This window comes from Nannospalax galili, unplaced genomic scaffold, assembly GCF_000622305.1.
Source record: "Nannospalax galili isolate Female #2095 unplaced genomic scaffold, S.galili_v1.0 scaffold833, whole genome shotgun sequence".
NCBI classification, from domain to species: domain Eukaryota; kingdom Metazoa; phylum Chordata; class Mammalia; order Rodentia; family Spalacidae; genus Nannospalax; species Nannospalax galili.
Genome location: NW_008333374.1, coordinates 165,315 through 187,865, shown reverse-complemented (window position 1 = coordinate 187,865; position 22,551 = coordinate 165,315). Strand labels below are relative to the sequence as shown.

The following is a 22,551-nucleotide window of genomic DNA, read 5'->3' as shown; positions in this document are numbered from 1 at the left end:
AGCTTGGAGTCATGGAGAGTCTCACACTGTATCTTTTTAAGGGTGTCCTGGGAAATTAAAGGTCTCATAGGACCAGGGGGTGTATGGAAAATTCTCGTTATAAAGTGGGGTCTATGGGTGAGTGGTGGGGGATGGGGTGGGAGGTGTCCTAAACTGAGTATCCCCAGCATGGTAGAATAATCCTAGATTCTTGTTATTCTGGGATGGTCCTGGAGTCATGGAGATTCTCAGACTGTATCTTTTTAGGGGTATCCTGGGGAATTCAAGGTCTCATAGGACCAGGGGGTGTATGGAAAATTCTCGTTATAAAGTGGGGTCTATGGGTGAGTGGCAAGAGGTGAAGGTGGGGGGGGGGGTCCTAAACTGAGTATCCCCAGCATGGTAAACTAATCTTAGATTCTCGATATTCTGGGATGGTCCCAAAGTCCACCAGCGTGCTCCGGTGTGCCTATGGCTCTCTTTCACTCTCAGAAATGTCCCTTGTTCACAGCTAGAACATCTTGAAGGGGAGGGAGAGGGCTGGGCCCACCACCACTAGGCCATGACACGCAGGCCTAATTTAGTCAAAATTCAGCCACCAGTTTCTGTGCCACCTGGGTGCCTTTCCTGCCCCAGCGTCCTTTCACCTGCTCACAGCCCCTTGCCCCACCCCAGCGTGTAGAGTCTCAAGATCACCAGGGCAGGATATAAAATCACTTTAGATTAAAAAATTGAACAAAGAGCCTGCTCCCATGAGAGGTGAGATGAGCCCCCAACAAGGCCGTCTTGGGAGAGGAGGGGACAGGCCATCCTGGAGTGCCAGTCCACCTGAAGAGCCTGGAGGTGGGCACAGAGACACTGCTCTTTCTGCTGGTCCATCCTCAGCAGTGGGCAGAGCCTGGTGGAGGAGATGGGGTCAGCCTGTAAGGGTGGAGGGAGTTCTTTCTCCCCAGAATAGGCATACACCCACCCCAACTTCAGGGATCAGCCCCAGGCCATCCCTATCTTACCTGGTGCGATGAGAGGTGGTCCATCCCCTGGACGGTGACTAGGGAAATGAGAATTATATCCAAGTAAGCCAACCTGTTTGTCATCTCCCCCAGGGCTAAAGGCTTCCTGGCTGGTTTTCCACTGTAGGTTTGTACAGGGCTGGGGACCAAGGCCTTTCAGGATCTAGGGGAGGCTTCCAGGGATTACTGCCATGAATAACAAGCCTGGGCCACCTCAGAGCCAGAGCCCCTCGGCCCATTCTCTTTGCACAAGATTTAGCTCTTCTGGGCATGCCCAGAACCCATCTCACCTGGGCTTCTGTCTGAACTTGCATTTGCACTTTCCACCTGTGGGAGAGGGGTGCAGGGTCAGGGGAGGAAACCCACACACACCCCCTCCTCCAGGCCCCTGTACTTACTCAGGAGGACTATGATGCCCAGGGCACACAGAATCCCAGCACAGATGAGCCCACCCACGCGGAGGCTGTGCCAGTCTAGGAGAGAAGCAAGGCAGACCTCAAAGCCAGCTCAGGTCCTCCCTGTCCATCTCCCTCATCCTTTAGACAGCAGTAAGTGGGAAGACCCAAATCCCTGCCTGGCCATGCACACATTGTATTTCATACCCCAGCAAACAAGGCACTTCATGTCCACTCAGGTAGAGAAAAGTGATTCAAGGGAAAGAATCAGCGGGTGGAATAGAAAGTCAAGGGGGTAGGTCTTTAGAGAGTGGTAAGCAAGGGCTCTCTGAGGAGGCTCCATTGGAGCAGAGATCTGCGGGAGGAGAGAGGGGGCTGTGAGGACACACAGAAGAAAGAATTCCAGACAGAAAGTTCAGCGGGTGCAAAGGTCCTGAGGTTCATGGTCGCCTGTTGATTTTGAGGACCAGCAGGCACTACCATGGCTGGAGCAAAACTGAGAAGTGATGGAGGAAGAGCAAGCAGAAGGGTTGAGGGGAGCTGACTCTCTAGATGCAAAAAGGAAAGGGCAGAATTGTTGACCTTGTCTGGGAAGATTTTCATGACCAACTTTCTGGGGGTTGATCCGAACTTAACACTTCTTACAGATTGACCACATATCCTGCATGTGTCAAACTGTCCTGATTTTTCTCCAAGGTTGGGTTGACATCTCTGATGCTTTTAATCTACTAGGTTTAAAGCTCAGTGACCCAATCCTAGCCCATTCTTATACTGGTCTCTGGGTCACTGCTGTCAGCCATCCCTGTGTGGGACTCCTGGTACAAAATAGTGCATGGAGTTGGGAGGAGGCGAAATGGGGACAAAGTTCTTACCATAGTAGAAAGGACTACCTTTATCTGCAAAGAAAGTAAACACACACACATGAATCCAAGACCCTAGGAGATGCCCAGGGTCCAGGGTGAAAGGGAGGGAGGGAGGGGCTGAGGACCTGTTCAGACTCACCTTCGGGGTCATTGGCATCCAGGGCAGGAAGGCCTGGAGGGGACAAGTGAGAAAAAGGGGAGATCACTACGGTGGTCTTAACAGAGTCCTTGGCTCTGGTGCTTGAGTGGTCTCTGGTGAGGGTCTCCTGGGAAACAGTCCCACCTCCAGAGTGCACAGGATCTGAGCCCTGGCTAGTCTCACTTGGACACTGCCTTCCTGGAGACGTTGACTCTCCCACCTACCCATGCCTGCAAGTCACACCAGCATTTTGTGGTCGAAAATAGATCTGATTCCAGGTGGTTGTTTTTTTGGTTTTTTTTTGCCACTGTTTGAGTGAATGTTTCCAGACACGTGGTCTCCTGCAGGATGGGGACTTTGCTTTCCAAAGTGACAGATGGCTTCTGTTCCCAGGTCTGTTTCCTCCACATTGGCTGTGCTCATGGCCCACCCTCCTGACCCTGCTATAGCTACATACCATGGGTGTCACGTCTGCTTCCCCTTCCCCTTCAAAGTGACGTGCTGTTGGCAACCTCAGGGCAGTCTTACAGCTCTTTCCCAAATAGAATGCCACTTGTGCCCAAAGAGTGGTTAAAAGTGGTTTTTAGCCTGGTGTGGTGGCGCACGCCTTTAATCCCAGCACTCGGGAGGCAGAGGTAGGCGGATCTCTGTGAGTTCAAGGCCAGCCTGGTCTACATAGTGACTCCAGGACAGCTCGGGCTACAGGGAGACCGTCTCAAAAAGAGACAAAAAAAAAAAAAAAAAAAAACCAACAAAAACAAAGAAAAAAGAGAAATAAATTAAGTGTGATGGCTCATCTGTAATCCTAGCACTTGGGAGGCAGAGGCAGGAGGATTGCCACGAGTTTGAGATCTGCTTGGGCTGCATAGTGAATTTCAGGCCATTATTTTGATATATCACAGTGAAAGATTTATCGTCCTCTTTTTTTTTTTTTTTTTTTTTTAAAAAAAAAAAAAAAAAAAAAAAAAAAAAAAAACCAACCAAACAAAAAAAGTAAAAAGAGATATAAATTAAGTGTGATGGCTCATCTGTAATCCTAGCACTTGGGAGGCAGAGGCAGGAGGATTGCCACGAGTTTGAGATCTGCTTGGGCTGCATAGTGAATTTCAGGCCAGCCTGGGCTACAAAGTGGAGAGAAGAGAGGAAAGGAAAAAAGAGGGCTAGGGAATTGCCTCAGAGGTAAAGTGCTTACACTGTAAGCCTGAGGATCTGAGTTCCATCTTCAGCACCCGTGTGAGACAAGCTGAGTGTGATGGTACACCCTTGTGATCCCAGTGCGGGTAAGACTGAAACAGAGGCATCCCTGGGGTTCCCTGGCCAGCCTAGCCTACTTGATGAATTCTAGGCCAGAGAGAGCTGCTACCTCAAAAACCTAAGTGGAGCCAGGTATGGTGGTACACACTTTTGATTCCAGCACTCAGAGGTGGACACAGGTGGATCTCTATGAGATCAAGGCCAGCCTGGGCTACATAGTAAGTTCCAGGCCAACCAGTGCTACATAGGGAGACCCTGTCTCAAAAATAAACAAACAAAACAAACAAAAAGCCCAGGTGGTTGGCTCCTGAGGAACGACACTCAAGGTTGTCTTCTGACTTCCTGATGCAGGTACACACATGTGAATCCCATACAGGTACACACACACTCATGTACATATACACAGACAAGATAAACAAGAGAAGGTGGGGAAGAAGCAGTGCAGCAAGGCTCAAGGTTAAATTCTGGCTAAAAGCAGTATCTGGCTTCGTTCTTGGACTAAGAAACTACTTAATTATATTTGAGGCACACATACAGAATGCCCATGGGCCCTGTTTTAGTGCTTTTCACTGAAAACCTTCACAATGACCCTATGAGTAAGTACAGTTCTCTGTGTTTTCACAGGTGGAGAAACTGAGGCACGAGGCACTCCAGTCACTTGCTACATCACTGCTAGACTTCCAGATCCATCTGGGAAGACAGTCTAGGGAGGTGGTAAGGACACAGCAGCACTGGGTAAACCTTCTACTTAGTATCACCTGAGACTAAGTGCCATCTCCCTAGTGGAAAAAGACACACACACACAGACACACAGAAACACAGACACAGACACAGACACACAGACACAAAGACAGACACACACACACATAGCTTATCACCACGCAGCTGAGGGGCCTAGGGGAACAAGGCCCTTTGGGGGCCAGGCACTCACCTGCCAGGAGGACCATGAGGCTCAGTGCCACCTCTTGCATGTCACAGCACTGTCCTAGAGAAATTCAGAAAACAAGCCCGACCTTAGCAGGGCTACCAGGATTAGGAGCAAAGCCCTGCACTTCAGCTTCTTTGCCCCACCTGTTCCCGGCCAGGAGTGCAGGAAGGTACACACAAGGCTGGCAGGGAACCTGACCTCGCTGGGCTGGGAGATACGGTGCCCCAAAGTCAAGTGGGGGCTGGGTGAGCATGGATTAGATGAAGGTGCAGCTGTTACTCCCCAGGGACCTTGGGCCTTACCCCAAGTGGATCTTTCTGGGGTGTGGGCTGTGGAACAAGCTCTTGCTATGTAGCCCAGGCTGGCCTTGAACTTGCCATCCTCCTGCCTCAGTTCCCCAGTTGCTGGGATTATAGGCATGCACTACCATGCCCAGCTTACTAACCCATTTTACAGATAGGGAAACAGGTTCTGAGCTGATGTCCAAGGTCTCTCCTCCAGGAGGTAGGATTTAAACCATGCCTCGCTCCCCAGTAGCTGTTCCTAACTCAGGACTGTTAGAGCCTGGGGTGTTTGGGGAATAGGGCATCAGGAGCCAGGTGGCAAGAGGCCCGGGTTCTGGGTGTGGCTCCCGTAGACAGCTTGGAGCCTGCCAGGCTCTGCCCACACATTGCAGATTGCTGGCTAGGGCCTGAGCTGGCTTCCCAGGTTGCTGGGCAGGGTGTATGGGGGAGATAATGCCAGGCTGGGTAGAGCATGGGGGATGGGGTTCCCGGCCATAACCCTAGCTCCATCTCTGGTCCCACCCTGGCTCTGTTCCTTTTGCCCCAACTGAAGTCCCTTGAATCCCAACTCAAGCCCAGTCTTCACCCCCCACTCCAGTCCTCATCCCTGGCCTACCCTAGCCTCGGAGCTTTCTCCTCACCCCAGCCCCAGGTCCTACTGGGCTTCTAGCAGAAAACCCTTCCTGGTTCCCTAGCTAGGCTCACTCAGCACAGAGCCCCCTTCCTGTCCCACCCTGGCCTTGTAACAGTTCTGTCTTTCTGGGTACCTGTAATAAACTGGTCTCTGGGCACCCCCCTTGAGCCCATCCAATTGTTGGATACACACATTGTCATAATTGGGACAGCAAGAGCTAACAGGTCCTCCCCACATGTTAGACACTGCCTAGTGATCATGTTGTGGACTCCTCCTTCAGCCCTTAGAAACCCCAATGCATCTTTCAAGGCTAACCCATTTTACCCACAGCAGAGCAGTTAGAGAACGGATGGAGCCACCAGTCACTGATGGTGCAGGGGCGTCCAGTATGTTCAGTGGACTTCTCCATTTCCCTGTGCCTGCCCCCAGAGACTGGGAATTCCTTCAACATCCCTATTAATCTGAATAGGTCTGGGCCCGTTGTCTAAGCTATTAGGAAGACTGAGGCGGAAGGAATGCTAATTCAAGGCCAACCTGGGCTGCAGAATGAGTGGAAGGTCACACAGGGAAACTTAGTGAAACTTTGTCTCAAAATAAAAAGTAAAAAGAGGGCTGGAGATGTAGCTCAGTGGTAGAGAATGTGCCTAGAATCTACCAGTGAGGGGTGAGGGGCATGGCTCCATAGTAGAGGTCCTGCCTAGAATCCCCCAGTGAGGACTGGGGGAAGTGGCCCAGTGGTAGAGGCTTGCCTTGCTTGCTGTCCAGGCCCTGGGTTTAATTCTCTCTCTCTCTCTCTCTCTCTCTCTCTCTCTCTCTCTCTCGCTCTCTCTCATCACACTGCCATTTACATTGGCCTTGACATGGTTAATTCTCTCTCTCTCTCTCTCTCTCTCTCTCTCTCTCTCTCTCTCTCACACACACACACACACACACACACACACACACACACACACACACACACACACACACACACACACACACACACACACACACACACACACACACACACACACACACACACACACACACACACACACACACACACACACACACACACACACACACACACACACACACACACACACACACACACACACACACACACACACACACACACACACACACACACACACACACACACACACACACACACACACACACACACACACACACACACACACACACACACACACACACACACACACACACACACACACACACACACTCACAAACTTGGAACTCATTATTCTAAATTGAGCATATGTTTCTTGCAGAAAGAGAGGCTATATTCTTGGGAGCTACAGGAGTTACTTTTCCGATATCTAGGACCCCCAGCAAGCTTTGGGGAGATCTGGAGTGGGTGGGCAAGCATGCAGGCTGCAGTTGCACTGCCTGTGGTGTGTGTCTGTCTCCTGACACTGTCACCCATGATGGTAAAACACTAGTAGTGGCAGATGGTTCCTGCTGAGCGCTCAGCCCATGCGACCACTTTGCTCAGCTCAATGCTGATTCCCTCATTGTCTTCACAGCCTGGTGAAATTGGCAGTGCTATCCCACGGTGCTGTTGAAACCCTGTCACTTCCTCGAATTCATCTTAATGTCCTATATGCTCAGTCACCCACAGTCACTGGCTCTCACCTCTTACGGTGCCCTGAAGGCTCGCAATCTCCCATCCTACAAAAGCACCCAGAATCCAAGACCCAGGGGCAGCATGGATGGATTTCTTGGCTGTGCCCCAGCAGTGCAGTCTCAGCTGGGGTTGCGGAGCTGGGAGCCGGTGTCTGCCCTCACTGTCCTGTCCTGCTAATGCTGTTTTCTGGAGAGGCTCCTGCCTGATTCAAGTGGACCATAGTGGGGGCTGGCTCTGAGAGGAACAACACTGTCCACCTGTCTGCTCCTTCCTGGCTGTGAGGGCCTGAGGATGGTCACCAATACCTGCCCTCTGCTCTCTTCTAAAATGGTGGAGGATGGGCGTATCTGCTGGGGGAACACTGCATGAACCCTGTTGCTCCAAATCTCCCTGCATCTCCTGACCAGTTCCCACTTTCCAGCTCCCTCAAGCCATACCACCACCCTTTTCTTGGCACTCACCAGGACCCATGTGTCCCAATACCTGTCCACCCAGAGACACTCCATCTGCTCCATACCTCCAATACACCTAAATATCCCTGTCCTATTTAGATACCCTCAAATGCCCCCAATCTTGATACTCTGGTATAGTCACTTCCTGTCCACCCTTACAACATCCCCCTACATCCCCTCATGCAGAAACCTCTAGTAGCCACCTCCCATCTACTCAGACCTACTGGTCTTCTCAGACACCTCGATCTTACTTCTGAATCCCAACCCAGTCACCAATCTTCCAAGTCACACCAGTTGTCTGGCCTGGTCTCAAAGCAGAGATCCATGGGGGAGGGTCACTTGGAGGGGGGAGGGTAGTCTCCTGTTAGTCTCCTGTCTCCAGGAGTGGACCTTGGAGGTGGAAGGGTCTAGGGTCTTTAACAACCCCCCCTTCTATATGGCAGGGACAGTTGGAGAGACAGGGAGAGTTGGGGGACAGAAGTAAGGGACTCTGAAAGGAAGGGGCCCCAAGGCTTCTCACCTGCGTGGCTCAGCAAGCTGGGAGCAGGTTCTGGGACAAAACAGAATGCGGGCTGCCAAGCCAGGCCAGCCTTTATCCACAGCTGCCACGCCCTGAGCAAACCTGGGCAGGCAAGCACAAGTCTGATCTCCCTGAGGTGAGGGACGCCCCCACCCCATTCTTCCCTTAAAGAGACAGTTTTACCCGATCCCTAAGCACAGTGGCCTCAAGTGAGGTGGAGTGAATCTGGGTGGGCTGGGACTTGGTATCTCAAATAAGGGGAGGACCTCCTGAACCCCAAGGGAGACCTGGAAGGGGTAAGGTTCTGGGGTCCTTAATGACAGACCATCTTTCTGGGGGTGCCCTGGGGGAAACAACACATCTCTCTAATGCCGTCCTTGTTGTGGTTTTGTTTGGGGGACGGACTGCTGACATTTGTGGGGATTTATATCCCTCTTTCAGGCCAGGATTCTTTTTGGACTGGACTTAAGGGTCAATAGATGATACGACATGGCCAAGGTCCTGGTACGAAGGAAGTTTGGAAGGATGAGGAGAGGTAGGATTTGGAGTCTTGGGGAGGGGCTCAGAGACCAGACCCTGGGAGACTGAGGGTGGAACTGGCTCTCAGGCACCAGGCCATCCTCATGCTCCTCCCCAGAGAGCCCAGCGGATGGATGGATGCTGGGTCTATAGAGTGGGTGTGGGTGTGGTTGTGGAACTGCTTGTCCTTCACTGCAGACAAGCCCCCTGCATGCTACAAGCCCCCACCCTGCCCTCCTCCCTCCCTTGCCCCCCTTCTCAAGGCAGTCCTTCCGGCTGGGGTCTATACAGGCCCCCACATGATCCCTGTTGGGGTGTCCCCTCCCCCCAATTCCGCCTTCTTACACAGAAGGACTTTTGTCCGGGGTCTGGATGGAGAACAAGGCGCCATTGAGTGGTTGGCGAAGGATTGGGGTCACCGGGAGGGGCAGGGCCAGAAAAGGGGTGGCTTCTGTTGGGCCACCAGCTGGACTCCAGACGACCCCCAACAGCATGGTGGAGGCAGTGGGGAGGAGACCCACAGGCACCAGGCCAGGGAGAGGGTGCTGTTGCTTGTGTGGAGAGCAGAAGTGTCAAAGGGGGGTTGGGGGGTCAAGGGCCTGCAGGGAGGCGAAGAGAAGGAACCCCTACTTCCCATCAAGGCCCTCCTCCTTGATGTAGCGCACCAGCTTGCGTTCCCTAGGGAAACCCCTCAGTTCCAGGCCTCAGCCTAGGTCAAGGCTTTCTGCCACGGCATTAAGGAGGAGACAGCACACTGAGGGTGTTACTCCAAGCGGGAGGCACAGCGGGAGATAGAAACAGACAAAGGAGAGGTAGGAGGAGGGTGGGCCAGGAATGGGGTGCAGAGGGCCCCAGACCCACAAAGATAGCATGCTTTCCTCAAACATCACAAGCTTTCAGAAAAAACAAAAACCCTTGGTAGTCCCGAGTATAGGATGGTGTCTCCCTCTGTTGAACATCACAGGAACTACAGGTACTTGAGCGCAGGTGAGGCTGTCGTAGCCCGAAGCTCTGTCCATCCTTCCAACCAAATACATCTTCCAACCATCTACACAACCAGATGATAGAGGGGCCAGGTGAGAATCGTGGTAAAGCAAAATGGGACCAGTGTGAGACTATCTGGAACAGTGGCTACTGGTTAAACGGGAGACTGTCTTGTGTGAGTGGCGCCCTTGTGGACAGATGCCGGTATTTCTCTGACTTCTTGCTAAGGACCAAAGCAAGGTTGCAGGGACCCGGGTGATGGGTGTGCTGCCTTGTGAGGGAGAGATAATATGCTCGCGTATACTCGTAATGGGATAAAGTAGCTTTGGAGATTCACACCTATGGGTGTGGAGAGGAGACCTGGAAGGCAGGAGAAGGTGGTGGAGGCAGATTGGTCTGTGTGTTGAATTTTATATCCTGAAAACGTACTACCTTTAAAAAAGCTTAATTGAAACTATCAAAGGCAGTGTGGACTGACCCTTTTCTGTAATTCCAGCACTTGGGAGGTTGAGGTGGGAAGATCTTGAGTTTGAGGTCAGCCTGGGCTACACAGTGAATTTGTGTTGCAAGACCTCATCTCAATTTTAAAAAATATTAAGTAAGGGGCTGGAGAGATGGTTCAGCGGTTAAGAGCACTGACAGCACTGACTGCTCTTGCAGAGGACCCGGGTTCAATTCCCAGCACCCACATGGTGACTACGAACCGTCCTTAACTCCAGTTCCAGGGGAATCCGAAGCCCTCTTCTGACCTCCACGGCATTGCACAACATGGGTGCACTCACATACATGCAGGCAATACACTCATACACATAAAAAAAAAATAATAAAATATTTTAAAAAATGTTAAGTAAAATAGAATTTAAAAATTCAATGAACGTTCAATAGTCATCCAGTGTCCGTGTATAACACCAGGGCCCCCTTATGTACCAAAGTGCTCAGCTGTTTGGGCCTCTTATTTATAGTGGTGTAGTATTTTTCCAGAACCTATACATGTCTTCTACAGACTTAAAAATTGTCTCCAGGGGCTGGAGAGATGGCTCAGTGGTTAAGCACTGGCTGCTCTTACAGAGGACCCAAGTTCAGTTCCTAGCACCTGCATAGCAGTTAAAAGCCATCTGTAGCTCTGGTTCCAGGGGATCTCACGCCATCTTCTGGCCTCCATGAGCACTGCATGACACAGGTACACTTAACATATGTTCAGGCAAAACACTCATACACATAAAAAAGAAATTGGGGGTTGGAGAGATGGCTCAGCAGTTAAGAACACTGGCTACTCTTACAAAGCACCTTGGTTCAATTCCCGGCACCTTCATGGTGGCTAACAACTGTTTGTAACTCTTCTGACCTCTGGGAGCATTGCACAACACAGGTGTACTTACATACATGCAGGCAATACACTCATACACATAAAATAAATAAAAATAGAGCTGGGCATGGTGGCACACACCTTTAGTCCCAGCACTTGGGAGGCTGAGGCAGGCACATCTCTGTGAGTTCCAAGAACTCCGTAGTGAATCCAGGCCAGCTGTGGCTATAGGGAGACCATGTCTCAAAAAGGCCAATAAATAAATGAAAAAATATATAAAATAAAAAAATTTTAAAATCATCTCCAGATTACTTATAATGTTTAATACAGTGGAAAGGCTGGGCAAACAGTTGTTACTCTGTTATTTTCCTGAGAAGTGTGTCCAACCCACAGCCCCTATATATCTATGGTCTTGTTTTTTGAGACCATGTCTTCCTGTAGCCCCAGCTGGCCTGGAACTCCCTAGGTAGACCAGGCTGGCCTTGAACTCATGGTGATCTGCCCGCTTCTGTCTCCCAAGTGCTAGGATTAAAGGCATTTGCCACCATACCTGGCCATATCAACATATATAAATGATAAAATTATTGGATGTATCTTTTCGTGTTACTTTATTTACTATTTATTTTTATTTATGTGTGTGTGGTGGGCAGTGCCCTCAGAGGCCAGAAGAGGGCATCAGCTGCCTAATATGGATGCTGAGAACCAAACTGGGGTCCTCTGCAAGGGCAGGAAGGACTCTTAACCACTGAAGCATCTCTCCAGCCCCTTCAAGCTGCTTTTTGCGATCATTTGGCCCAGAAGAACCCATGGAAGCTGTGATGGACTATGATTTCTCAGCATTGTGGGAATTCTTGCTAAATGAGGAAAATCAACCCTCCCCCAGTCTCTGAACATCACAAAAATTTCAGGAATGAAATGAAAGAGTCAAAGCTATGGGTATTAGGGGCAAAGTAGCCTTGGAGGTCATAGAGGATGGTCAGCAGGGTTCTGTTGAGGCCTGTTGAGGGAAAGTTATGCCCTCCTGATCAAAAAAATGGAGTCTACCTCTGGCCCTGGGTGGAGACGTACATTCTGATCTGCTCCAAAGATTAGAACATTTCATACCATTGTCTTTGCCTGTCCTAATCTGATCCCTGTTGCTGTGATAAAACATGGACCAAAAGCAACTTAAGGGAGGAATGGGCTTATTTCATTTACAGGTCGCAGTTCATCATTGAGGGAAGTCAGAAACCATGAAGGAAGGCTGCTCACTAGCTCCACCACAGGCTAACCTCAGCTAGCCCAGGGAATGGTTCTGCCCAGAGTGGGCTGAGCCTCTTACAGCAGTCAACAAAGATAATCCTCCACAGACTGTCCACAGGCCAATCTGAACTAGGAAATCCCTCAACGGAGACTCCCATCTCAGATGACTCCAGGTTGTACCAAGTAGGCAGTTAAAGCTAACTAGGACACCTCCCTTAAGAGTTAATCCAGTTGGGTATGTCAATCAGCTAGCCAGGAGACCACCCCTCAGGAAAGCTGATTCACCTAAAGCTGAGCTAAGGGGATGGGAAGAATAATTATCTCCTTAATGCTATAATCTACTTACCCTTCCCAGGAGGACACCCTGCACGGTCACTTTGCTGAGCTTCCATCATGCGGTACTGGGTCTGACCAGATTTTTTGAGTTACTCAAAAAAGTGTAGCTTTCCCTTTTTCTTTTTTCTTTCAGATACTGACCCAAAGTTTCAGGCTTTCTCTGTAACCTTGCTCCCTCTTCTGCCCTGCAGCCGCATGCTGAACGCCATCCCAGAAGGTATAGCTCTCTCTCCCTCCTCTCCATCCCCCTCCTCTGAGCAGCTGCCAAGGCTGACAGCTTGCCTGTCCCACGTGTTCTCTTAACCTCTGATAAGATGACCCCCAAGTTTCCTTTTGAGTTTGTTTTGAGACCGTTTTATTTATTTATTATTCATTTTATTTGTTTTGTTTTTTTGAGACAGGGTAGTCCTGTAGTCCCAGATGGTCTGGAACTCTATGTAAACCAGGCTGGCCTCCATCTCATGGAGATCCACCTGCCTCTGCCTGCCTTGCTCCTGAGTGCTGAGATTAAAGGCATGTACCACCGTGCCCATCCCTGAAATTCTTTTATTAACAAGACTAAAGACACCAAAAAATGAGACCTCGGGTCCTCATGATTGTACAAGCATTCCTACCTTCTGAGCCATCTCTCCAGCCCCTAAAAGGGTAGTTTTTATAATGAACTCTCCAGATTTCCTGAGAAGCTTTTAAGTGCTTTTTAAAATTTGTATTTTCTTTGGTTTGTTTTTAAATTTTTGATTCATTTATTTCTGTTTTATGTGTATGAATATTTTGCCTGCCGTGTATGCCATGCATGGGTGCGATGCCTGAAGAGGCCAGAAGAGGGCATTGGATCCCCTGGATGGTTGTTAGCCACCATGTAGGTGCTGGGAACGGAACCCTGGTCCTCTATAAAAGCAGCCAGTGCTCTTAACCCCTCAGCCATCTCTCTAGCCCTTTTTGTTTTGTTTTTGAGAGGGGCTTTCTATGTAACTACGCATGGGCTCAAACCCATAATCCTCCTGCTCCTGCCTCCCAAATGCCCCCACTGCCTTTTAGTTTCCTTAGTACTTTATAAACCAAATAAAATGTATCGTCCCCTTCTTCCCATTGTCAATCTCTCCTTTCTAGTCGCTGCTAATCCCAGAATGTTTCAGATGAGGCCCCAGAGCCTCTGCAGTAGTGGTTCCCTCTGCCTGGGAGCCCTTCCTCCACATGCACCCAGCTCATGCCTTCATTGCTTGTCATTCCACAGCTTCCTCCCAGCTAAGCCCGAGGTCTCAATCTGGCAGCCCCTGGTCTGATTCCAACCACTGTAAGTTTCCTGTAGTTTATGAAGTGTTGCAAAAAATAATAGTTGATGTTGTGGCTCGAATTGGAAATTAGATCCCTTGTGTAACGCTGTTGGCATGCAGGGCCTTCAGAGCCTGAGGGATGGATTAATGCCTCCACCATGGGAGTGGGCTAGTTCTCAGGAAAGCAGACTGTTCTAAAAGGTGCTTGCTTGTTCTCATTTCTGGCTTGTCCTACACCTTCTATGGTGAGATGGTGTAGCCAGAAGACCCTCGCCAGGGGCTGGCACCGTGCTCTTGAAATACCCAGCCTTCAGAACCATGAGCCAAATACAGTCCTGATTATTATTATAAATGATCTATTTCAAGTGTTCTGTTATGATGACAGAAAATGATCCAAGTCAGCTGGCAACATTTAAATACCAGGCTATTTCAACACAAGCTGTATTTCCTGCTTCCCCTAGAACCTGGTCTAACTGGACACCCTACCCCCGACCCTGTCCCCATCATTGATGGTCAGAGTGAGGCCTATCTCCCCAGAGAGGCCAGATCTCATCTTATCTTGGTTTTCTTCCAGGATCCTTTGGCCCTAGGCTGCTCCCATCTCAAACCTACCTTCCGCTCACTGGCATTGACTCCAGACAGGTGCATTCTGGGGAAGTCTATAGCAAAGACACCCTCCGCCAGGATGTCATTGGAGTCCAGGAAGCCCAGACAGTCCACAGTGAGGTGAATGAGGGAACTAATGTTGGATTCCCCTCCTCTCCTAAAGGCTTTGTCAATCTTCTGACTATATACAAAACTGAGTCTTGGGGCTGGAGAGATGGCTCAGTGGTCAAGAACACTGAGTGTTCTTGCAGAAGACCCGGGTTCGAATCCCAGCACCCTCATGGCAGCTGTCAGCTGTCTATAACTCCAGTTCCAGGGGATCTGATGGCCTCTTCTGACCTCTGCAGGCATTGCACAACACGGGCGCACTTACCTACATGCAGGCAATACATGCATACACATAAAATAAAAATAATAAAATTAAAAACAAACAAACAAAAACAACAACTTAGTCTTTCAAAACCATCTGTGACCAGGTATGAAGGTGGCAGGTCCGTTATCCCAGCACTTGGAAGGCTGAGGCAGAAGGATCTAGAGTTCAACACATTGATACCTTATCTCAGGAAACCCGAATAGGTCAGGCGAGGTGGCTCAGTGGCTAGAGGTGCTTGCTGTAAAGCCTGATGACCACAGTTCAATCCCCAAGATCCACATGGTAGAAGGTGAGACCTGAACATGCAAATTTTCCTCTGACCTCCGCACTCACACTGTGGCGCTCACACGCCCACATAAATAAATAACTGCAAAAAAATTAATGTAAGGTGGACAAGGAGACAGACAGACAAAGGGGGAAGTGACTTAACTACAGCACAGGCATATTTGGGAAAAAGACCTGAAGAAGGCCTCTTTAAGCCTATAACCAGAACGCTTGGTCCACTTACAAGCTGGGGTAGTTATAGGGTAGAAAAGGCAAAAGGGTAGGAAACGAAAAATTCTCTCTTTTGGCCTTTGGCCATTGCTAGGGATAGCCAGGGAAATGGTGTGTGCTGGGTTAAAGAATGTCACATGACTGACAAACCCTCCAGCCAGCCCTGACTCCAGCCACTACTCAGGGTTAATAGGGCCGTGAGGGCAAGGCTTTTTAAAGTTATTTTAGTTTTGGCAATTGTATTGTTTAACCAAAATGGGGGAGCTTTCCGAAATAGTGTGGCCCTGGCTAACATTCCTGACTTTTGTTTCTGTCAGGTGGAAAAGCGAGTGTAGAGTTGTTCTCCTAAGGGTTCTCTGAAGGTAATTTTGGAAGAGGAGAATGCTCATACTTAATACAAAATAACAAATCACAAGGTTGAGAGAATGAAGGGAAAGTAAAGTTAGGACGGTGTGTCCTGGGCCTGGGAGACGGCTTAGGGGGGACAGGTGCTGAGTTCCATCCCTGGGACCCACATCGTGGAAGAAGAGAACTGATTGTTGAAAATTGTACGTGTGTTTCTCTCTCTCTCTCTCTCTCTCTCTCTCTCTCTCTCTCTCTCTTCTCTCTCTCTCTCTCTCTCTCTCTCTCTCTCTCTCCTCTCTCCCTCTCTCTAAATTTTTTTTTAAAAGAATGGCTTGATTTCTTAGTTAACTTTAACTGTCAACTTGACATAGCCTGGAGTCAGTGGAAGAAGAAGTCTCAATTAAGAAATTGTCCAGATCAGATTGGCCTGTGGGTATATCTGTGGGGGATTGTCTTGATTGTTAATTGAGGTAGGAGGGCATGACCCACTGTGAGTGGCACCATTCCCTAGGCAGGTGGTCCTGGGCTGGGTAAGAAAGCTAGCTAAGGGGCTGAAGAGATGGCTCAGTGGTTAAGAGCACTTGTTTTGTTTTTTTGTTTTGAGCTTTTTGAGACAGGGTCTCCCTGTAGCTGGCCTGGAACTCACTATGTAGACCAGGCTGGCCTCGAACTCACAGAGATCCACCTGCCTCTGCCTCCCGAGTGCTGAGATTAAAGGCATGTGTCACCAGGTCCAGCTAATAGCACTTACTGACCTGGTTTGGTTCCCAGCACTCACACAGTGGCTAACAACCACCTGTAACTCCAGTTCAAGAGGATTTGATGCCCTCTTCTGCCCTCCACAGGCACTGCACACATGTGATGTACTTATGTACATGCAGGCAAACATTTATACACATAGAAATAGAAAGGAGTCTCTGAGCAAGCCAGCAGGCAGTGGCCCCCATAGCTTCTGCCTCAGGCTTCTGCTTGGGTTCCTACCCTGACTTCCCTCAGTGATAGACTGTGACCTGGAAGCTGAAATAAACCGTTTCTGCACCTAACCTGCTTTTGGTGTTTGTCACAGCCACAAAATTAAACTAGAACAAAGAATCTAAAGCAGAATTTAACTGAGGCTTAAAAAAAAAGTCATATTTATGTGTGATCTATATATTTAATATTCTATGTATTGATTTCCCTCTAGATAAAAGCTTGAGTTCTCTCTTGCTCTCCCAGTGAGCCTTCTTCTTGCTCTGGGATGCGTTCCCAGCCTATGACCCTGGCTGCCAGCAATCCCGTGTCCTGACTTAACCCCTCACATGTGTGTCCAGGGCCTGATACTATGGCTGGGCTGGGCTTCTCCCTCCTGGCTGCAGAGGCAGGGTAGTGAGTGTGCAGATCTCTGGGCCTGGCACTTAGGTCCCTGCCCTCTGGCAACCTGGGCCTTGTCTCAATGTCCTCAGTCCCTCTGTGCCTCAGGTGCTACTCTGAGAGAGAGCCAACACTGAGCCCTGAGCATGCCCAGAAAACCACTCTCTGCTGTTTCAAACAGTTCTGAGATTTTTTTTTTTTGGTCTTTTTGAGACAGGGTCTCCCTGTAGCCCCAGCTGTCCTGGAACTCACTATGTAGGCCAGGCTGGCCTTAAACTCACAGAGATCCGTCTGCCTCCCGAGTGCTGGGACTAAAGGCGTGAGCCACCACACCCGTCTATTTCTGAGATTTTTGACAAATCCTCCTAGCTTGTGTGGGCACCAGCCTTGTAAATGGCTTAGTCACTTAAGGCCAAGCTACACCTTGAAAGAAGGGTCAGGATTCTAGACCCAGGTCCCTGTGCATGCGCAATAGGGTATCAAAGGACAACAAAACCCCACTTAGCCTTGAGACACCCTGTGCTGGATAGCTTTAGTGTCAACTTGACACACCTGGGTTGAGGGAGCCTCAATTAGGGAATTGCCTCTATTGGACTGGCCTGTGGCCATGTCTGAAGGGCATCTTCTTGATGAATGATGTGGGAGGGCCCAACCCACTGTGGGTGGTGCCACCCCTGGGCAGGTGGGCCTGTGTTGCATAAGAAAGCAGGCTGAGCAGGGGCCAAGAGAGCAAGCCTGTAAGCAGCGTTCCTCCATGGCCTGTGCTCCAGCTCCTGCCTCCAGGTTCCTGCCCTGAGTTCCTACCCTGGGCTCCCGATGAACTGTGTGCGACCTGGGAGATGTAAGACAGATAAACCCTTTCTTCCCCAAGTTGGTACTGGTCAGAATGTTTTGTCACAGCAATGAAGAAACAAACCAGGACACCCCCCAACCAACAACAGACAGCAGGAGTCAGGGACTGTGTAAGACCTCAGGGAACTGTTCTAGAAACAGCTACTTCTCCCCAACTCCACTGCGCTTCCCTCTTTCCAGGCCTCCTGCTTCTGTTCCTGTCCCAATACTCTATCCTAACCTGCAGCCAGAAGTCCTATATATACCCCAGAGTCAGGGCTCACAGCTCTGCCCCAGCCATACCTCATTCCAGCTAAACAGGAGGGCTTCAGTGTGGCCCATAAGTGTCTCTGGTTCCCTGTCACCTCTCAGCTCATGTTCTCCACTAGCTTACTGACCTCCCACACATCAGCTTCTCCTCTGCCCCGGCCTTTGTACATGCTGTGTGGTCTCTACAGCATCTTCTCGCTTTCCTGTCTGTGCTCAAAGTCCCTTCCCTCAGCTTCCTTTCTTTAGGACTTGTCTCCAGCATCATCTCCTCAAAGAGGCTTCCTGTGGCCATTCAATTTAAAGACATCTTTCTTTCTTTTCTGTCTTTTTGAGACAGGGTCTCCTTGTAGCCCGAGATGGCCTGGAACTCACTATGTAGACCAGGCTGACCTTGAACTCACAGAGATATGCCTGCCTCTGCATCCCCAGTGCTGGGATTAAAGGTGTGTGCCACCACACCCTGCTTAAAGTCACATTTCTTGTGTGTCTGTGTGTCTGTGTGTGTGTGTGTATTTGTGTGGAGGCCAGAAGTCAACATCAGGTGTCTTCCTCAATAGCATCTTTCAAAAGAATTATTTTTTGTGTGTGTATAAGTTTTTTTATGTGCATCTATATAAGTGTACCCTTGTGCACAAAGCCTGAGGAGGTCAGAGAAGGCATAGGATCCCCTGAAATAGATGGTTTTTTAGCTGCCACGTGGGTGCTGGGACTTGAACCCCAGTCCTTTGCAAGAGCAGCCAGTGCTCTTAACTGCTGAGCCATCTCTCCAGCCCCGTTAGTAGCTCCTTCACTTTTGAGACAGGGTCTCTCACTGTACCTGGAGTTCACTGATTCAGTTAGACTGGCTGGTCGCTAAGGTCTGAGGCTGCTCCTGTTTCCACCTCCCCACTGCTGCAATCACAGCACACATTGTGTCTAGCTTTTCTGTTTTTTCTTTTTTTATGTGTATGAGTGTATTGCCTCCATGTGTGTAAGTGCACCTGTGTTGTGCAGTACCCACAGAGGTCAGAAGAGGGCATCAGATCCCCTGGAACTGGAGTTAGGAATGGTTGTGAGCCACCATGTGGGTGCTGGGAATTGAACCTGGGTCCTCTGCAAGAATAGTCAGTGCTCTTAACCACTGAGTCATCTCTCCTGACCTTTTTCTTATTTTTAAAAAGATTTATTATTTTAAAAAATCTTAAACAATATATTTTTATTTTGTGTGCATGTGTTTTGCCTGCATGTATGTAAGTGCACCACATGTGTGCACATAACTCCCGCAGAGGCCAGAAGAGGGCGTCAGAGCCCCTGAAACTGGAGTTTACAGCCCTTAGTTTTTGTTTTTTAAATTTATTTTGTGTGTATGTGCTTGTCTGTGTGTGGGTATGTGCGTGTGACTGCAGTACCCATGGAGACCAGAAGAGGGCGCTGGATCCTCCTGGCGCTGGAGCTACAGGCAACCAAACTCAGATCCTCCACAAAGGCAGTCTATGCTCCCACTGAGCCATCTCTCCAGCCCCTCTTTAACTGTTGAGGTTCCCCTCCAGGCCTTTTTTTTTTTTTTTTTTTTTTTTTTTAACTTTTATAGTGGGTGCTGGAAATCAAACCCAGCTGTGCCTGTATGTGTCTCCACAACCGTGCAGCAGTCACTTCACAGACCGAGCCACCTGCCCAGCCCCTTGAAATGACATTTCTACCTAACACATCACTTCCTGTGGAATTTCCAGGTCTTGATCATGTTATGGTCTTTCTCTCTTCTGGAACATTAACTCTGGCACTTGGCTGTCCCATGCACTGCCACCTTGCCAGACAGAGCACAGGTGCATCCTAAGTGCTCAGGAAATATTTACCAAACAGATGAGCCAGAACCACACTGGTCAGTGACCATATCCCAAACCCCACAGCACACAATTCAGGTCCCCCATCCTCCTGAAGTCAGGCATAGTTGGAGATGCACAGTAGGCCACAGATGAAGAGGGAAAGGAACTCACAACCAGGCAGCCTGGGCTAGCTTCTCCACTCTCACTGGATGACTTCATGCCGGCATGGCTCCCGTCCTGAGCCTTGGTTTCCCCTGTGTGCAGCTGAGGCAACAGCCAGTCTCCTGCAGAGCTGCCCTTTGGCTTCAATGGGGCTGTTGTGTGGGACACAGACAGCATGACTAATCCTGCAAGCTGGTTCCCTTCCTGGAAGGGGGTGGAGTGGGAGGGGCGGGGCTGTGCGGGTTTTCAGCAGTCAACAAAGGGACTGTTGTGGGCAGGGGCCCTGGGGTGAGGAAAACACATCCAGCCCTGTGGGTCCTGGACAAAAGTCCCAGGTCTCAAGAGAGGAAGATTACCAGGGCGTTTACTGAATTCTTTGAAGACTGTAACAAGAAATACTGGTTTGTGGAAGGGGACAGTGGAGTGGCCTCCCTATTACCCTCTCTCCCTGCAAGGAGCAGCTAACTCTGAGGATTGGGGAGATATCTCTCCTACCTACAGCTTGAGGTAATAGGCTTGAGATGGTCTCTGGGCCACAGTTATTGATTCAACAGGATCCAATAAAAGTGTAGTGTAAGCCAGGCGTGGCGGCACCCGCCTTTAATCCTACAGGCAGGCAGATCTCTGTGAGAGCAAAGCCAGCCTGGTCTCATAGGCCAACCTGGTCTACATAGAGAGTTCCAAGTCAGGTGAGGCTGCTGGGAGACCCTGTCGCAAACAAACAACAAACAAACAAACAAACAGAAAAAGTGAAGCCTAATACTTGAAGTTAAAGAAAAGATTGGACTTTTGGTCAGGGACAAATACACATTTGAGGGGTGGTGATCTCCAGTCATTTTGCTACCATAGGAAAAGCCAACCTGAGACCAAAGCTAATATTATAGATGACCACAGACTGAGAGAAAAGCCAAGAAACCAAGCTGGCACCTTGATTAAGCCATGCCTGAACCCCATCTGGAATTATCAGCTGCATAACCTAAAATTTTGATTCATTTGGTTTTGTTTTGCTGTTACTTATAACTGAAACAGGCAAACTGGTGAATAAAGAGTTTCTGTGGACCCGGAATTACTGAAGACATACTGCTTTTCACGGAGTTTGAGACACTGGTGATTTTGATAAGTTAGCAGGAGAGTCGCTGGGCATTGTGAGTGCTTACCCCAGCCAGGTCAGGGCTCCCTCTGTCACCCTGGATAGGTATCACTGAAACCACAATGGGATCTCAGACCTGTTGTCCTTCCTTAAAGGACAGCGAGCATGAGGAGCCACAGGACACAGGCGGCCTTGCAGGTTCCAGGGACTCAACTGCCCTCTTGCCAATGTGGTGAGATGGAGGTGCCCAGTTGACTGGCAAGTGCCAGGGGAGAGTGTGTGGCACGGAGACCTGCCCTTGGGAGGTCAGCCAGAGGGTGGTGAGCAGTGCAGGGCACAGGTAAAAGCCCCACAGCAGCAGAGTGACTCACCCTCTTGGTAGCCCAGAAGCCTCCCCAGGCATGTGGACCTGTTCCCATGGAGCAGCCACACACTGGACTGGGCCTCCCAGACCGCACCATTGAGCACAAAGCCCGAGTCATGCTGGCATTCCTCCTGACATGGCGCCGGGCAGCTTTCAGGTGGGGCAGGGCAGTGTGGGCGCAGGGCCTGAGACCTGAGGCCCAGATCTGGAAGTGGCTGTGGGAAGTGCATGCTGGTGCTGGAGGGAGACGGGTGAGGGGGTCACATAAGTCTGAAAGCATTGCTCTGATGGAGGCATTTCCCACCAGAGGAGGACCAGGAGCAGGGAGGGCGAAGGGAGGCATCGGGGGACTAATGTGGAGATGTGGATGATGATCATGGAGGTACAGAAGATGGTGGAAGCAATGATGGTGGTAAAGGTGGTAATGGTGGTGATGATGGTGATGATGGTGATGATGTGGAGAAGGTAAAGTAATAGTACTGGTAATGGTGGTGGTAATGATGGTGATGGTGGTGATGGTGATGATGGTGGTAACGATGGTGATAATGATGTTGGTGGTGGTGGTGATGATGCTGGTGGTGTGAAGGTGGTGATAATGATGGTGGTAGTGATGGTGATGCTGTTGCTTCTGGTAGTGCAGGTGGTGGTGGTGATGACGGTGGTGAAGGTGGTAATGGTGGTGATGGTGATGTGGTGATGGTGATGGTATGGTGGTGGTGATAACAGTAATAGTCATGATGGGGGGCTGGAGAGATGGCTCAGCGGTCAAGAGCACTGACTGCTCTTGCAGAGGACCCAGGTTCGATTCCCAGCACCCACATGGTGTCTACGAACCATCCCTAACTCCAGTTCCAGGGGAATCCGAAGTCCTCTTCTGACCTCCGCGGCATTGCACAACACGGGTGCACTTGCAGGCAATACACTCATACACATAAAATAAAGATAATAAATAAAATATTTTTTAAAAAGTCATGATGGTCACAGAGTTCTTGTGCCAAGGACAGTGGCAAAGGGTCTCAAGCTGTTTGTCTGCAGGGCTAGGATCATGATTCAGTGATGGAGCACCTACCTAGACTCTGTCAGTGAGGGGCTGAGGGCATGGCTCCATGGTAGC

At 49.8% G+C, this 22,551-nt stretch overlaps 2 protein-coding genes across 11 annotated transcripts in view; one reads left to right on the top strand and one right to left on the bottom strand.

Moving 5' to 3' along the window:
* Positions 1 to 22,551, top strand: part of Lgi4 (leucine rich repeat LGI family member 4) — a 37,629-nt gene that overhangs the window by 10,231 nt on the left and 4,847 nt on the right. Inside the window, exons 10-13 of one of the 3 annotated variants that reach the window (XR_003848713.1) lie at positions 4,265 to 4,354; positions 12,609 to 12,692; positions 13,710 to 13,769; positions 14,324 to 14,643. The gene's annotated coding sequence lies outside the window, so the exon portion shown is untranslated. Of the gene's footprint in view, positions 1 to 4,264; positions 4,376 to 12,608; positions 12,693 to 13,709; positions 13,770 to 14,323; positions 14,644 to 22,551 lie in introns of those variants that run through there. The other 2 variants (XR_003848712.1, XR_003848714.1) reach the window with 2 other exon arrangements.
* Fxyd3 (FXYD domain containing ion transport regulator 3) lies at positions 17 to 20,162 on the bottom strand. 8 transcript variants are annotated; one of them, XM_008827991.3, is made up of 8 exons: positions 19,993 to 20,149; positions 4,572 to 4,625; positions 2,387 to 2,419; positions 2,257 to 2,280; positions 1,388 to 1,462; positions 1,280 to 1,316; positions 990 to 1,027; positions 17 to 877 (listed from the first exon to the last, which is right to left on the bottom strand). In XM_008827991.3, exons 2-8 carry the CDS (start codon positions 4,609 to 4,611, stop codon positions 861 to 863), a joined length of 264 nt encoding a protein of 87 aa, XP_008826213.1. In that variant the 5' UTR covers positions 4,612 to 4,625; positions 19,993 to 20,149; the 3' UTR covers positions 17 to 860. The 8 variants fall into 8 exon arrangements, with proteins under 8 accessions (XP_008826213.1, XP_029416937.1, XP_029416936.1 ...); XM_029561077.1 differs by lacking the exon at positions 19,993 to 20,149 and adding an exon at positions 8,089 to 8,282; XM_029561076.1 differs by lacking the exon at positions 19,993 to 20,149 and adding an exon at positions 5,014 to 5,144.